This window comes from Malaclemys terrapin, chromosome 8 (genome assembly GCF_027887155.1).
Source record: "Malaclemys terrapin pileata isolate rMalTer1 chromosome 8, rMalTer1.hap1, whole genome shotgun sequence".
Classification (NCBI taxonomy): domain Eukaryota; kingdom Metazoa; phylum Chordata; order Testudines; family Emydidae; genus Malaclemys; species Malaclemys terrapin.
The window spans coordinates 92,559,950-92,573,582 of NC_071512.1; the positions used below are offsets into that span (position 1 = coordinate 92,559,950).

Below are 13,633 nucleotides of genomic sequence, written 5' to 3' on the forward strand. Positions count from 1 at the left end.
GTGCCCAGCTGTACAATCATGGATTGACACAAGCTCCAAGTTAGCAACATATTTGCAGCATAGCCATAGTGGAAGTTTCCTTTTAAAAAAAAGTTTCCTTTAAAAATCAGCACCACATTCTACTTGCTCAAAGGTGCTTCAATGAAGACAACAAAATCAGTAGGCACCCATGAACCTTAGGGAGTCTTCAGATTACTCCCACCTCAGTTTTCAAATATCTAGGCTAGTGCAGAAAGAAACCCTGAAAAGCACAAATTAGGAATGTGGTAACAAGCCAGATAAATGTTGGTTTGGCAACCTAAAGAAGGAGCAAGTTTCTAGAGTGATATTAAGGATGGAGGCAAGCTCAGGTGGATTTCCAAGTAATTGCAGACTATTAAGAAGCAGGTCAGTAAATTGTCTAGGTCAGTCCTTATTCCTTTCTTCTGCCTCTTATATCTCAGAGATAAACAATGATGAAATACTATAGCTTAGCCATGTTGTTTATGGGGTGAAATCTTGGACCCACTGAACCAAACACAGTCTTTAAGGAAATGCTCATTAACTTCACTCCACTACCTTCAATACCATAGTGAGCAGTGATTGCAAGGTGTTTCAAACCGGGAGGCTGGAGTATATTCTCCCACCATGGATCTATAAAGAAACAATAGGCTTGATTCCCAGAAGCCAGAACATTGACAACAGAAGAAGGATTTCAAATGTGATACCCATCTTCAAGAAGGCTAGTGACCCACCAGAAGTATGTTAAAAGTCAAAGGAGTTTGTGATTGGCTGGCAACCTTGGAGGGCAAGGTTTCTATAGAAAGCCAACTAGGATTATAATTTGAATTCTACTATATTTCCATTGGAAGCACTCAGTCTATTTTAATAAACAGTATTACTTCAAGTATTTAGTATTTTTGAGGGCATCAGAGACACATTCATTTCTTTGTATCTGGGGAAGGCAGCTGACAATCTGGCAAAACACATCTTCAGTAGTCAGTATGTAAATAGACACTGTACATATAAGTATAGTGACATAAACACTGTCACTTCTCTACAAGTATAGGTCCCAATTCAGGAAGGGCTCTCAAGCACATGCTGAACTTTATCAACCTAAATTTAAAGTGCATGCTTAAGTACTTTCCTGAATAGCAATGCTTTTCAGCATGGGCTTCAGTTCTTTCCTAAATCAAGGGCATCAGAATTATTAAACATTTAACATTTTCATGGTTGTAGCAGTTAAAAGTTAACTTTCAAAAAGTTAACCAGCTTTTCTGAGTCACATTTTTGTTCTGTTTAGTCCCCTACAAATCTGTTGGAAAACCTAATATGAGCTAACAAAATGGATGAGCATCATGTATCTCTAATTTACATCCTAATTATTGAAGATGTGATTTGGGGGAAATTGACGGATAGGAAGTTGCAACTTAAAATTGCATTCGATTTCTTCTCTTCCTTTAAGTTCTTTCCATTGTTTCCAGTAGTTTCATGCTCTAAATCTTTTTGTCCACATAAGTACAATATTAAACATAAAAGTCAAAACTGCTTATCAGGGAATATCAAACTTCCTGAACTACAACAATGGCCATTACTCACCAGGCCAAGAGGTCCCTAAGGAGAGAAAACATAGAGTAACAATAGTAATACAATATATATAATACAATGAAGTTTCTTTAGAGAAAAAAATATTCAGTGGAACTTGAAGGGTCAGTTTCCTTCATTGGCTACTCATAAAAATATAACAGCTGTGAAATTCAACCCCTGAATTAAAACTAGTTTAGAAAGCAATCAACTTCAAACACTTAGAAGATAATGAAGTGATAACAGTCAGCATGGATTTGTCAAGAACAAATCATGTCAAACCAACCTAATAGCTTTCTTTGACAGGGTAACAAGCCTTGTGGATAGGGAGGAAGCGGTAGACGTGATATATCTTGACTTTACTAAAGCTTTTGATACTGTCTCACATGACTTTCTCATAAATAAACTAGGTAAATACAACCTACTATAAGTTGGGTGTATAACTTGTTGGAAAACCAGTTATCAGTGGTTCACGGTCAAGCTGGAAGGGCATATGGAGTGGGGTCTTGCTGGGATCAGTTCTGGGTCCAGTTCTGTTCAATATCTTCATCAATGATTTAGATCAGAGGTTCCCAAACTTATTTGGCCTACCACCCCCTTTTCAGAAAAAAAATTACTCAGCGCCCCCCTGGAAATCTACCTTCTTTAAGCGAACAAACAGAAAGATGCAGTGACAAATTTGCGTTCTTTTATGTATCTATATTTCTACCTATGTCCTAAAATATAGTAAAGAAAGATGTTGTTGTAAATAAGACATCTTGAAGCTTGAAATTATAAAATTATTTATTAAAATCAACCATAGTAACATTCGCATTACACACAGAAAATTAAGATAACGAAGGATAATATTAAAATAAAAATTACAAATAACATTAAAAATAATCCTAATGAGAAGGATGAACCTGGTGCGCTGCTATCAATTTATTAATGTTCGGCTCTATTTTTGTCAGCAGCATTCTTAAATCACCGCGATTAGCTATTTGCAGTCGGTTTCTTTTTCTAGTTAACAGATTTGTGACCGCACTGAACCCACTTTCCACTAAATATGATGAAGGAAATGCAATTAAAAACTTTTGTACTATAGCCCATAATCCAGGATAAAGTGTAGGTATCTGCTTTTGCAGCCAGAGCTGTTGGTAGCCATCTTTGAATTTAAATTTAAATTCCTCATTTGTTGTTACTTCTATCAGTTCTTCTTGTAAATTTGGAGATTCTTCTGTGTTTGTACTTGAAAAAGGGTCCAAAACCCAATTGGGTATGTTAATTTTAAGAATATCTTCAAATCGTTGATTGAAGTCAGAATGGAGAGCCTCCAAGAGCTGACAATAGGTAAGCAAGTCTTCATCATGTTTTTCTACTGTTGATAAATTTGGAAACTGGCTGACTTCTCCTCGTCCTAAATTTCGTTTGTACAGAAGAAGTTATTTAATAAGTGTTAATAGTTAAGTTTTTTTTACGATTTCATTCCCGTTTTTGTTAATATTGTAATAAAAATATGACAAATATATTGACTGTACACTTCAAATAGTACTGTACCGACACAAGCCTGCTATGATTTTATTATTAGTAAGCACTAGAGACACGGAAACATACGGTAGATATGTAAGAAAATGTATAAAAATACTCACGTGTAAACTGCTGTTTTATTGAAATAACAATAATACAATTTGCTTTGTATGTGATCCGTAATCCGTAAAGATCGAAGGTATCGAATATGAATAAAAATTTTAAAATACTTATTGCACTATTGTTAACTGCTTTTTACACAATTCAGAAACAATCTAAATTAGATTTCATAAATGTCGCCTATTTATAGTATCGTATTGTAAACAAGTCATTACACGCACATATTCCTGCCGATGCATGCTGGACTTCCCGACAATGCGCGACATGCTCGACTGCCAACACTTGCTTGTTAAGAGCTGTTGGCGGACTTGACACCTGATTGGTTATAATTTGTGAATTTATTTGGAAAATAAAGTAATCACTACAACTTTAACTCAGTTACACAACAGATGAAACATGTACGAACAGTTTTTCAAAATTTTCATATATTCTCTTCTTTCTTTATGCTTTCGCCGCCCCCTTATTTTTATTCAACGCCCCCCCAATTGCACCTGAGACTACTACTGCCCCCCTGGATCGTTCCAGCGCCCCCCAGGGGGCGGTATCGCCCACTTTGGGAACCTCTGATTTAGATAATGGCATAGAGAGTGCAGTTATAAACTTTGCAGATGATACCAAGCTGGGAGGGGATGCAAGTGCTTTGGAGGATAGGATTAAAATTCAAAATGATCTGGACAAACTGGAGAAATGTTCTGAAGTAAATAGGATGAAATTAAATAAGGACACATACAAAGTACTCCACTTAGGAAGGAACAATCAGTTGCACATATACAAAATGGGAAATGATGGCCTAGGAAGGAGTACTGCGGAAAGGGATCTGAGGAACATAGTGGATCACAAACTAAATATGAGTCAACAGTGTAAGACTGTTGCAAAAAAAAAAAGCAAACATCATTCTGGGATGTGTTAGCAGGAGTGTTGTAAGCAAGACACGAGCAGTAACTCTTCCACTCTACTCCATGCTGATTAGGTCTCTACTGGAGTATTGTGTCCAGTTCTGGATGCCACATTTCAGGAAGGACGTGGACAAACTGGAGACTGTTCAGAGAAGAGCAACAAAAATGATTAAAGGTCTAGAAAACATGAGCTATGAGGGAAGATAGAAAAAATTGGGTTTAGTCTAGAGAAGAGAAGACTGAGAGGGGAAATGATAACAGTTTGCATGTACATAAAATATTGTTGCAAGGAGGAGGGAGAAAAATTATTCTCCTTAACCTCTGAGGCTAGGACAAGAAGCAATGGCCTTAAATTGCAGCAACAACAGTTTACATTGGACATTAGGAAAAACTTCCTAACTGTCAGGGTAGTTAAGCACTAGAATAAATTGCCTAGGGAGGTTGTGGAATCTCCATAATTGGAGCTTTTTAAGAGCAGGTTAGACAAACACCTGTCAGGGATGGTCTAGATAATACTTTGTCCTACCATGAGTTCAGCGGATTGGACTAGTCTAGAGGTCTCTTCCAGGCCTACACCTCTATAAAGGCATTCAAGACATTGGGCTAAATGGTTGCCCTAGACTCAATGGGAGGATGAACATTAGCATTAACTTCAGTGAGAAAAGGATTTAGTCCATTAATTTTACCATCATATTGTATGTTTGCTTTATTTTGAAATACAACAGTCCTTGCAAAATAACCTATGTCTAGACTGATGTACACTCTTTATGTATATGGTGGTGTCAGAATACACAAGTTAGTAGTGTGACAGGAGCCTGTAAACTTGTGTGCCACAACAAGACAGGTTCAAACTCAGCACTCACTCGGTAATAGAGCACTAAGGCCCACGCTGCACTGTTAGAGGTTCCAGCCTCTGAATGATGTTAGGTCTTCTTGCCATTTCTGGTGGGCATACATCAGGACCTGCCTTAGAGACATACAACCAGGGTGCTAAAAATGAGACGATAACATTTGACTGTGTGTATGTTTTCTTCCTTTTTTAAAAAACAGTGAAGGAACAACAATCAATTTCCTTTCTGAGATTCAAAGATCTAGTATAATAAACCCATGTATGAAATATTAATACATTGGGCCAAATTGTTCACTCATTCACACACAGCTGTAGTTACTCTGGATTTACCCTGATGTAACCAAGAGCAGAATTTTGCATATCTTGCCAATATAAATAAACAAATAAAACCTTGCAAAAGATTCTAATGCATTTTACAAAGATGGGTATTATGTTCAGCTAAACAGCCTCCTTTACATTCCTATTTCCATGTCTTCACAGCTTTCTGGAGCAAAAATCTAACTAATCAAAAATAGAGAATACCAAATCCAAACACTCTTTCTTTAAGTATTTGGAAATCTACATATTTTCTAATAAACTAACATGAACAAAAGAAATGGGCCCTGGATGATTTGGAAAATAGGTATTATGTTTCTGCGCTTCTCACCACTAGGTCTCTGGTGGCCCAGAGCTGCCTACAGGGGATTAACAAAGGCTCGTGTGCTTTTAGCACCTTTTTAGTAACAGAAATCTGGAAGCAAAAATCAGACTATTTTTTAAAGAAAAATAATCTGAACTGTTTTCTATTTTGTCAAACTGAAAAGTTTGCAACAACCTCCTGGCAGGGTTTCCACAGAGGTTCCTGATCTTGCAAGCCTTACTCAGGCAAAATTCCCATTGCTGTAAATGGGAGTTTTCCCTCAGTAATGACTGCAGGATCAGGTTGCCTAGGCAGAAACCTGAGGTCCTTGCACAACTGAAACACCCATTGAAATCAATGTGTTTTGGGTGCACTAGGAATACAGGATGCCCCCAACCCTGTGGGGAGTGGGAATGTGTTCAGAGCATTAAACTATCTCATTCAAATGATATGGCTCCATCATAGTCACTGGAATCACTAGTATTCAGTTCTTGTATAATCCATGTTTCAGAGTAGCAGCCGTGTTAGTCTGTATCCGCAAAAAGAAGAACAGGAGTACTTGTGGCACCTTAGAGACTAACAAATTTATTAGAGCATAAGCTTTCGTGGACTACAGCCCACTTCTTCGGATGCATATAGAATGGAACATGGACTACAGCCCACTTCTTCGGATGCATATAGAATGGAACATGGACTACAGCCCACTTCTTCGGATGCATATAGAATGGAACATATGTTCCATTCTATATGCATCCGAAGAAGTGGGCTGTAGTCCACGAAAGCTTATGCTCTAATAAATTTGTTAGTCTCTAAGGTGCCACAAGTACTCCTGTTCTTCTTTTTGTATAATCCATGTTGTCCAGGAATAGAGGTTCCTAATTCTTCACTGATTTCCTGAAACTCAGGATAAATGATGGTGGCTAGAGTTTCATAAAGAACTAAAAAGATTGCAATGTCTTCCAATTTATTTCATCTTAATATTCACTTAGCAAGACACCATCTAAAAGCTCAGGGCTTTCTTTGGGAGAACAAGCGACTTCTGTGTCCAGCCTGAGATATTACATAACTCTGTGTTTTAACTCATATAGCTAACTTTTATTAAAATACACTTCACCATCAGGAATACTTCACTTCGTTCAAACTTCCCACTTGGAGCATCATTCCTGAGGATGTACTGTAACACAAGAGCTTTCAAAGGGATATTGTTGGGACTGGTATTTGGGGCCAGTTCCTCAGCTGGTGTAAATTGGCATAATACCTACCTTTCAAAAGATTGTAAGGCATTTGACAAAGCTGGATATTACATTCCGCTAAATACCCTGCTTCACAGTCTCATTTCCACATTGACACTGATTTATACCAGCTGAGGAAATGGTCCTTTATGTTGATACTAATTCTAACCTGAGATCTCAGTTCTGTTTTAGTTTAAATATATCAAAGCTTGTATATAAATAAAATCTATGGAGGTGGATTTGGGGTTTATATATCTATTACACACCAAAAAAACCCTACATTAAGGTCACCCCGCTGGCTCCGAGTTCCAGTCTCCTTGCCCAATCAGTCTGTCTGCTCTCCCCCTCACTGGCTCCCATTCGTCTTCTCTAAGCAATCCCATTCTCCTCACTCCAACTCCCATCAGTTTCTCTTTACCTCCTCCAATCCCATTCTCACCAGACTCCTTATCCCCATCCTTTGCCTCCCCTGGGCTGCTTCCGTCCCGTTCCGCCCCCCATATGCATCTAACAGATTCAAGAAGAGGGTCATTGATGGCACTGGAGAGACAGACTCCCTGTTCTCAGTTCCAGTGCCTGAACCTAACTAGTCACAGAGCAGCTGAAGCAGCCATTACAAGGAAAATCCTTCTGAGTCCCCAGAAGCTTGGGCTGAAGCACACTCAGTCACTGTGTAAGGAATGGCACATGCACAGGCTGGTCACACACAGGAGCTGTGAGAGGCTGGAGCATGGTCAATCACACTATGTGGGGATGATATACAACAGTCTGGTCAGCACTAGGGGCTGTGAGAGGCTTGAGCATGCTCAGTGAGGATGGAATCTTTTATAATTTTAGCTGATAAGCTCTAGCTAGTCTCCACAGAACATGCACAAAGCGCAATCTTTTAAAGTTTATAACTTGGCCAGATTTGAGTGGATTTTTCCACAGAGATGACAAAGGCCATGCCCCTGCCAAATGTCATGTCGCTGTTCCAAGGCCTGGGGTACTTTTCTTTTCTCAAATAAAAGATTGCCAGAAATTTTTAACATGAACCGTTTTTAACTTGGAAATAGCTGAACCGTTAGCTGAAATTAAACAATGAGCCTGAGGCAGATTCCCAGAATGCAAAAATTTAGCCCAAACAGTTAAAGTTTGGCCAAGTTATAAGCAATTGAAGATAGACTTTTATAATGAGAAGTGTCAGACAATCTGAACTATAGGCGGAATTACTAGCTTCACCTAGATGTTCCTCAGGCTTTTTGTTTTATTTTGTTTTTGTTCTTCTTCCCTCTTTTATCTTCTTGTTGATGTTATGGGTTTCTCACCAACATCCCACCATGGGAACAGAGAGCATTAATGAAAGCATGTGTAATAGGGAAAACTGGAGCACCGTGAAAGATCTTAATGGTGGCAAAAAGGAAGTGTAGGGTTTGGGGTAGAGGTGGGATTGGGAAGGGACAAATGTATAGCTAATGAATGCATTGGCTTACCTTCCACTGAAAAAGGCATAGGGGAACAGCTACTACTGCCAGTCTCTGCCCCAGAAAGCCTCTGAGCAAATCTTATTCTTTCATACTTTGCACAGGGGTAGAAGGTCTGCCCCATAGATTTTAAGCCCAATATTATGTTATTTTTATTTTATGTTATTATTATCTAGTGCCATAGGCGTACACAGTGTTTTATAAACACAGACTGTCAAGTTCTTTGTCTCAGAGAACTTACATTCTAATTGGGCAAAGCATCAAGCAACTCTTGGGAACAGAGTGCTGTGGTAGTGGCAGCAGGCTGCGGGAGGGGTGATCAGCAATAGAAGGCTAAGTGAAAGCATACATACAACATTTAAACCTCTTAGCTCCAACACATAAACAAAACTTGAGAAGAGTGGGAATCAAGTACTATGAGATCTGCACAGTAAGAGCTTAATCGCTAAAAGGTTTTGCCATTCCATGTGAATCATAGATGCAGCCGCAAGGGAGATAACTTGCTCTCTAAGTACCTAGCAGTGTTTGTATCATTCTGGATCTTTCATACCAGTTCAACATGGCCTCATTTTCTTTCCCTTTATGCATCTCTACCAGGAAACTAGTTCCCAAAATAATGGTTTCAGTTACCAGTCCAAATGATGGAGTGTCAGTCACTGCATTAGCAGTGGTTATTTTTACCATACTGTATTCTCAGTTTCTCTCTGTCAGCTATGGGACTAAAAATGGACACCAAATGGTCACTAGTTTTCCCTTTTAATATTCCATCTCCCTGCCCCTAAGGAATAATCCTCTCCAACAAGCAATGCCGTAATTTTTCCAACAGATGCATCCATTGGTTTCCTCAGTGTCAGAATTGCCGGGCGGGCGGCTGAGACAGGAACAAAGGCAGAGGCAGGCTGGAACAGGGCCTGGCTAGCATGGAAACTGGCACAGGCTAGAGCAGGAGCAGTCTATTGACACTACTGGCAAGATGAGCGAATATTCCTAGCTGGGTAGTGACATTGAGCAGACTAGAGAGACTGCTTCCCTTAGGAGCCCGTATACCTGTCTTGGGATCACATGGGTGGATCCTTGCCTATAGATTGGCCGAATCTTGGTTGAATGAGGTAAGGCCAATCAGAAAACCTGCAGGTAATTGCCTTTAACGGCTCACCATACTGTCTGAGTCAGGAATGACTCATCAGGCTTAAGCAGGCTCAGAGGTAACTGAATATACTCAACAGGTCATTCTTTAGCAAACAGAGAAGTCTCTTTAGCATCTTCTCTCCCTTCCAGGAGTCAACACTTTCCAACTCTGATGGCTGAGAAACCATCAGTCTCTAACGTCAATGAGGCTCAAAAGTTGATCTCCATTTTGTGAGCCCTTTGACCCTGCCCCTCAGAATACATTATCTGAGTCATTTGCTACATGGGAAAACCTCATTTCACCAAATGTTATGGGGGACATGAACACAATTTTAGAGAACCAGGGTCTTGCAGTGTATTTGTGTCATGACAGTCTTTTGGATAAACAATAATTCTGAACAAGCAATATTTAGATACACAAAACCTAACTATGTATGGAAATTAAATTTGTAGGAAGTCGGGTACAAAGCTGTTTTCCCCTGCAGAATCCTACAGGGAGGGATTTGCAAGATCCTGTAGAAATCACCATAATTATGCTGAATTGCTGTTCTGAACGATTTTGAAACCTGCAAATACATTAACATTTCTTTCATCTTTAACATTTTCATTAGTGTTTTTCTTTTCATATATATGCATGTGAGCTGCCATGTTCGAATCAGTAAAAATTAGGTCTAGGTTACAGCCTAAAACAGATTTAATATTTTGATCATGTAATGTCAGATTTAAAGCAAATTTGCCTTTGATATCTCAGATTCCTTTAATTTCAAACAAAACAGCTGCAATTTTTAGAGGCGCTCTCTGCTAACAAAGAGTAAAATTGTTTTAATAACCAAAGATACAACAAATAGATTAGGAGTTAGGGTGTATTTGTTGCCTCTTGTCATATACCTAGATCATAAACTATTTGGGCAGGGACTATTTTTAAGAACTTAACTAACATTAGAACATAAGAATGAACATATTGGGTCAGACCAATGGTCCATCTAGCCAAACTGTGGCCAGTGCCAGATGCTTCAGAGGGAATTAACAGAACAGGGCAATTATCCAGTGATTAGTGGCAGTCAGAAGTTTAGGGACACCCAGAGTATGAGGTTGCATCACTGACCATTTTGGCTAATAGTCATTGATGGACCTAATCTCCATGAATTTAACTAACTTTTTTAACCAGTTATACTTTTGACCTGCACAACTTCCCTTGGAAATGAGTTCCACACATTGCCTGTGCCTTGTGTGAAGAAGTATTTACTTATGTTTGTTTTAAACCTGCAGCCTATTAATTTCATTGGGTGACTGCTGGTTCTTGTGTTATGTGAAGAGGTAAATAACTCTTCCCTATTCACTTTCTCCACACCATTCACGATTTTATAGACCTTTATTATATCTCCCGTTAGTCATCTCTTTTCCAAGCTGAACAGTCCATCTTTTTAATCTTTTCTCATATGGAAGCTGTTCCATAGCTGTAATCATTTTTGTTGCCCTTATTTGTATCTTTCCCAATTTTAATATATTTTTTTGAGATGGGGTGGCCAGAGCTGCATGCAGTATTTAAGGTGCAGGCATACCATGGATTTATATAGAGGCTTTATGATACTTTGTTTTTTCTATCCCTTTCCTAATGGTTCCGAACATTTCTGTTCGCTTTTTTTGACCACTGCTGCATATTGAGTGGATGTTTTCAGAGAACTATTCACAATGACTCCAAGATCATTCTTGAATAGTAACAGCTAATTTAAACCACATCATTTTGTATGTATAATTGGGATTGTGTTTCCAATGTGTATTACTTTTCACGCATCAACGTTGGTAGTTGGGGGACCTTATTATTTACCTCCTTCCACTGTGAATACTGACCATTTTTTCCAACCCTTCGTTGCCTATCTTTTAGCCAGTTACAGATCCAGGAGAGGACCTTCCTCTTATCTCATGACTAAGTATATGATTCTGTGACCTTTCGATGACCTCCATGACTTCTTCAGCTTCAGCCAGCCATGGCAGCAGGACTGGAGCAGCTGTCAGCCCCTGCCGAGGAACAGCGGGCCGGCAGTCAACCCTCCTCAGGGGAGCAGTAGCCCCGGGGCCGCCAGAGCAATGGGGTGGTGGTCAGCCCCTGCCAGCTGAGCAGCAGTCTCAGGAACAGGTCGCAGATTTCCATGAATTTTTGTTTAGTGACCATGACCTGTCTGACTTTTACTAAAAACACCCGTGACAAAATCTTAACCGACCCATGACTGCTTATTTTGTGTAAGCACCTTTGGGATGGGACCTTGTCAAAGGCTTTCTGAAAGTCCAAATGCACTATATCAACTGGATCACCCTTATCCACAGGCTTGTTGTCCCCCTCAAAGAATTCTAAGAGATTGGTGAGGCATGATTTCCCTTTACAAAAACCATGATGACTCTTCTCCAACATATCGTGTTCATCTATGTGTCTGATAATTCTGTTCTTTACTATAGTTTCAACTAATTTGCCTGGTTAGGCTTACTGGCCTGTAATTGCCAGATTGCCTGTGGAACTTTTTTTTTTTTTTTTTTTTAAATCAGCATTCCATTAGCTATCCTCCAGTCATCTGATACAGAAGCTGATTTAAGCCATAGGTTACATACTGGAGTTAGTAGTTCTGTCATTTCATATTTGAGTTCTTTCAGAGCTGCCGGATGAATACCACCTGGTCCTGGTCTTCCCATTATAGGTGTGAACAATGCCTAACACAGTGGGGCTTTGAGCCCCGGCCACCGCCTCTAGGAAATAACATGATACAAGTAAAAATAAATGAATAATGTAGAGAGTGGATGAACTTTGTAACTGCATGTTTGGAAGACAAATTTACTAATCTGAATGTCTTTAAGGCCCTTAACCTGAAAACTGTTTTAGGTGGGTAATCTCTTGTTCTAAAGGGAGCACCTCTGAAGTCAATGGGAGTTTGCATGCATGTAACAATTTGCAGGACTAGGGACGAAATTTAGCATAATTTAAATCTTCTAATATTCCTTTTTGCCATTTTCTATTTCACATCTTTTATGTTGCTGTCCCTTGGCTTGGAATGGCAACCCACAATTTGTCTGTGAAATTGCCTTCACTTTCAGTCCTTCCATAAAACTCCCTCCTTTTTGTGACATCTTTCCATTCAGATCTCATCCCCATCATCATGTATTTGATTTCTTACTCATATAACGTTTATCTGACTTAATTAAGACTTCTGCAAAATCTTAGTTCTCTGACATCAATGGAATTTACTCATGTGTATAAGGAACTGCAGTATCAAAGTCTAGATTGTAGGATGTGCAAAGGAGGGAACAGATTTTAAAATAATTATTTTCACGCATAATAGAAATAGAAGAAACACTGATCTGGCAGCAAGATGGTGATATAAATAGGCATGTACATTAGCTTACAACTGCTATATTTTAAACAATGTGGGGGAAATAATTGTATTTCTCTTCTGCACAAAATGATTTCCAGTTTAATACTAAAATGGCATAATAAAATCTTGGTATAGTTTATCACCTTGGACTTGCATTTTCTAGACTGATATAGTAAATAAGCATTCCTGAACTGAGAAAACAAAATCCATCAAAAATGGGTTAAGTATTCTGCTCATAGAATATAATAATCTATTGTAAACCACTTAGACTAGATGTTTATTCAACAGCTCATCATAGACAAGTTAAACAACAGTCAAGATACCTACCTTGCAATATGAACCAGCAGAATACAATCTACTATCTAGTTATATAAGATTTTGGTTTAGAAAACAGGAGCAAATATCACTGTCATCCTTGATGACAGTCTTTTCAGTGCTAGAAACACTCCCACAAAATATACTGATATTACATTTACCCCTAGAATTTTAATATATTGCTAAATGATACTGCTAGCTGCTAATATTTTTTAAAATGTATCATGTAATAAAGCCAATTTAATATCTTAATCATCTTTTTAAAAATAATTCAGTATAGTTATTGCTATTAAGGACCGTAGATTAGGGGAGAAATTGTGATTTTTTTTTTTGCATGCCAGATCATCATGGTATGTGTCTCCTCTCTATTTTTTGGTAATTGTTTTCTTTCTCCACTATGATTTTTCTCATCATCATCATACTACACACCCAATATAAAGCTCCCATCCTGCAAATGTTTCAAGAGTGCAATGAACTAGTCATGTGCTTGAAGTTAAGCACATGCATAAGTCATCATAAGATTGTGGCTTTGGAGGTATTTTTCCTTAAGAATTTCAAATCTGTTTCTAAAGGAATTGA

The 13,633-nt window shown here is 38.6% G+C and overlaps 1 protein-coding gene across 1 annotated transcript; it reads right to left on the reverse strand.

Annotated features, from left to right (window-relative positions):
* Positions 1-2,445: 2,445 nt before the first annotated feature.
* Positions 2,446-2,981, reverse strand: LOC128842466 (SCAN domain-containing protein 3-like; the record flags this gene model as incomplete). Its single annotated transcript, XM_054038488.1, has 1 exon — positions 2,446-2,981. A coding segment is annotated over one exon (534 nt), but the record flags the coding sequence as incomplete, so codon positions are not given.
* Between the last annotated feature and the right edge of the window lie 10,652 nt (positions 2,982-13,633).